The following is a 1,824-nucleotide window of genomic DNA, read 5'->3' on the forward strand; positions in this document are numbered from 1 at the left end:
TACTAACTCAGGTGGTTCTTTGCAAGTTTCTAGTCGCTATGCAACGTTCCATAGCTGCTAGTGTGGGCCTACACATACACTCGCTCGAGCAACGGAAGAGTACTATGTACATGTACATCTGTAAACATAATCCAAAACCATGATGGAGATACAAGTACAAACATACTTAATGACATACATATATTTTATACACAAACAAGTATATCTACACAAGCGTCTAAACACAGTTTACATATTAAGCACATACTTGGGTAACATGCGAACCTCTTTAGCAACATATATATTGACTTGTTCGTAGTTGTCCTTCTCACAGTAATCGCGGAACACGCAGTTTTGGTACATCAGATGGTTTGTATGACTGATAGTGTGTGCCTTTGTATGAATGCGCTCGAGCGATGGGCCAAGGTATGTATATGTACACATACATATATACTCACACACCGTAAATGCGTACACCCAGACAAACATCCCTACACTGGGATGCTACACACAGGCGCACTTACTTAGGTATGCTAGTATCGTCCGTTGCAACATAGATATCCACACGTTTATGGTTTTCCTCGTCGTAGTAGTCATGGTACACGTGGTCTGGGTAAAGCAGATGGTCGACATGCTGCATATACTCCCGAAAAGTATGTAATAGTGCTTCAGACTTTTCACCTTTGTTTACTTTGTCCGATCGCCGAATATACAGAGCCACGTCAACTGGCCTTGTCACGCCCATCTGCGAATAGGGGAGTAAATGTAAGACAAGCAAGTTGATATCAACTCATAGTCTGTGTATATGACACATGATAATCCTCTGATACATGTCGTCTGTGCAGTATGTATGTATCGGTAGGAGGTGCGGAGTGCACACAAGTGGTAGTTTGACACGATATGCACACACATACATGCGTATATGCACATGTGCATATACATATACATGTGTATATACGCATAGATACACATGCCTTATACTTAGTGAATAAGTCTATTAGCAATGACCATGCATCCACCACTTGTCATGGCAATACCATTCTTTTGAATTGGTCGATCATTGTTTTCTAGCCATTTTATTGGCGGCACCTTAATGCGATTTCGGACATCCTGACATTATATCAGGAGCGTATGCTAGGGATCAAATATCAACCGTGCGGCTGCGATATAGGCCGATGCAGGTGTACACACCTTTTACCTACATACATAATATGTACACATACATCACAACTACAGTCACAGATAGACGCACACATCGATCTTATTGCTGGCTAGGAACTGCTTCGCCATGCTATTATACTGTAGCAACGCATTAACCAGTTGACCCAGAAACCAGGCGGTGGGCATTTCGGTCATGTCTTTGAGCCCTCTTTCAACCAGAAATGGGGGCAGCCAGTTTTTATGCGGACCCAAGGGGGGGTTTATCTGCGCTGTGGAAAACTTTGTGGTCTTTGAGAGCTTTGATATGCGCTGAGGCATAGGCCTGGCAGCCAGAGATATCCTCAAGCCATCAGTTCCAACTGATGCGGGGATAAGACAAGGGTAAGGTTAAGGGTGAGTGTAGAGCTGTTACCGGGTTTGTGGTTTTAGGAGTTAAGGTTGGGAGGCTTCAGGGTGAGCTCTTGGATATCTCCATAAATGCGATCGATATTTGACTTTTAGCGACAAAAAAAATATGCAAAAAGCATTTCGGACAATAGAACTGTAAAGGGTCAAGAAACCTAAGTGATATATGGTTGCTATTGGTACGTGTTGATATATATATATATATATATGAGCACGCACACACACACACGCACACACACACACACACGCACACACACGCACACACACGCACACACACAC

General features: G+C 43.1%; 1 protein-coding gene across 1 annotated transcript; it reads right to left on the bottom strand.

Annotated features, from left to right (window-relative positions):
* Positions 1–499: 499 nt before the first annotated feature.
* Positions 500–724, bottom strand: SARC_15272 (hypothetical protein; the record flags this gene model as incomplete). Its single annotated transcript, XM_014290602.1, has 1 exon — positions 500–724. The coding sequence occupies one exon, from the start codon at positions 722–724 to the stop codon at positions 500–502; it is 225 nt and encodes a 74-aa protein (XP_014146077.1).
* Between the last annotated feature and the right edge of the window lie 1,100 nt (positions 725–1,824).

This window comes from Sphaeroforma arctica (assembly GCF_001186125.1).
Source record: "Sphaeroforma arctica JP610 unplaced genomic scaffold supercont1.5863, whole genome shotgun sequence".
In the NCBI taxonomy this organism is placed as follows: Eukaryota; class Ichthyosporea; order Ichthyophonida; genus Sphaeroforma; species Sphaeroforma arctica.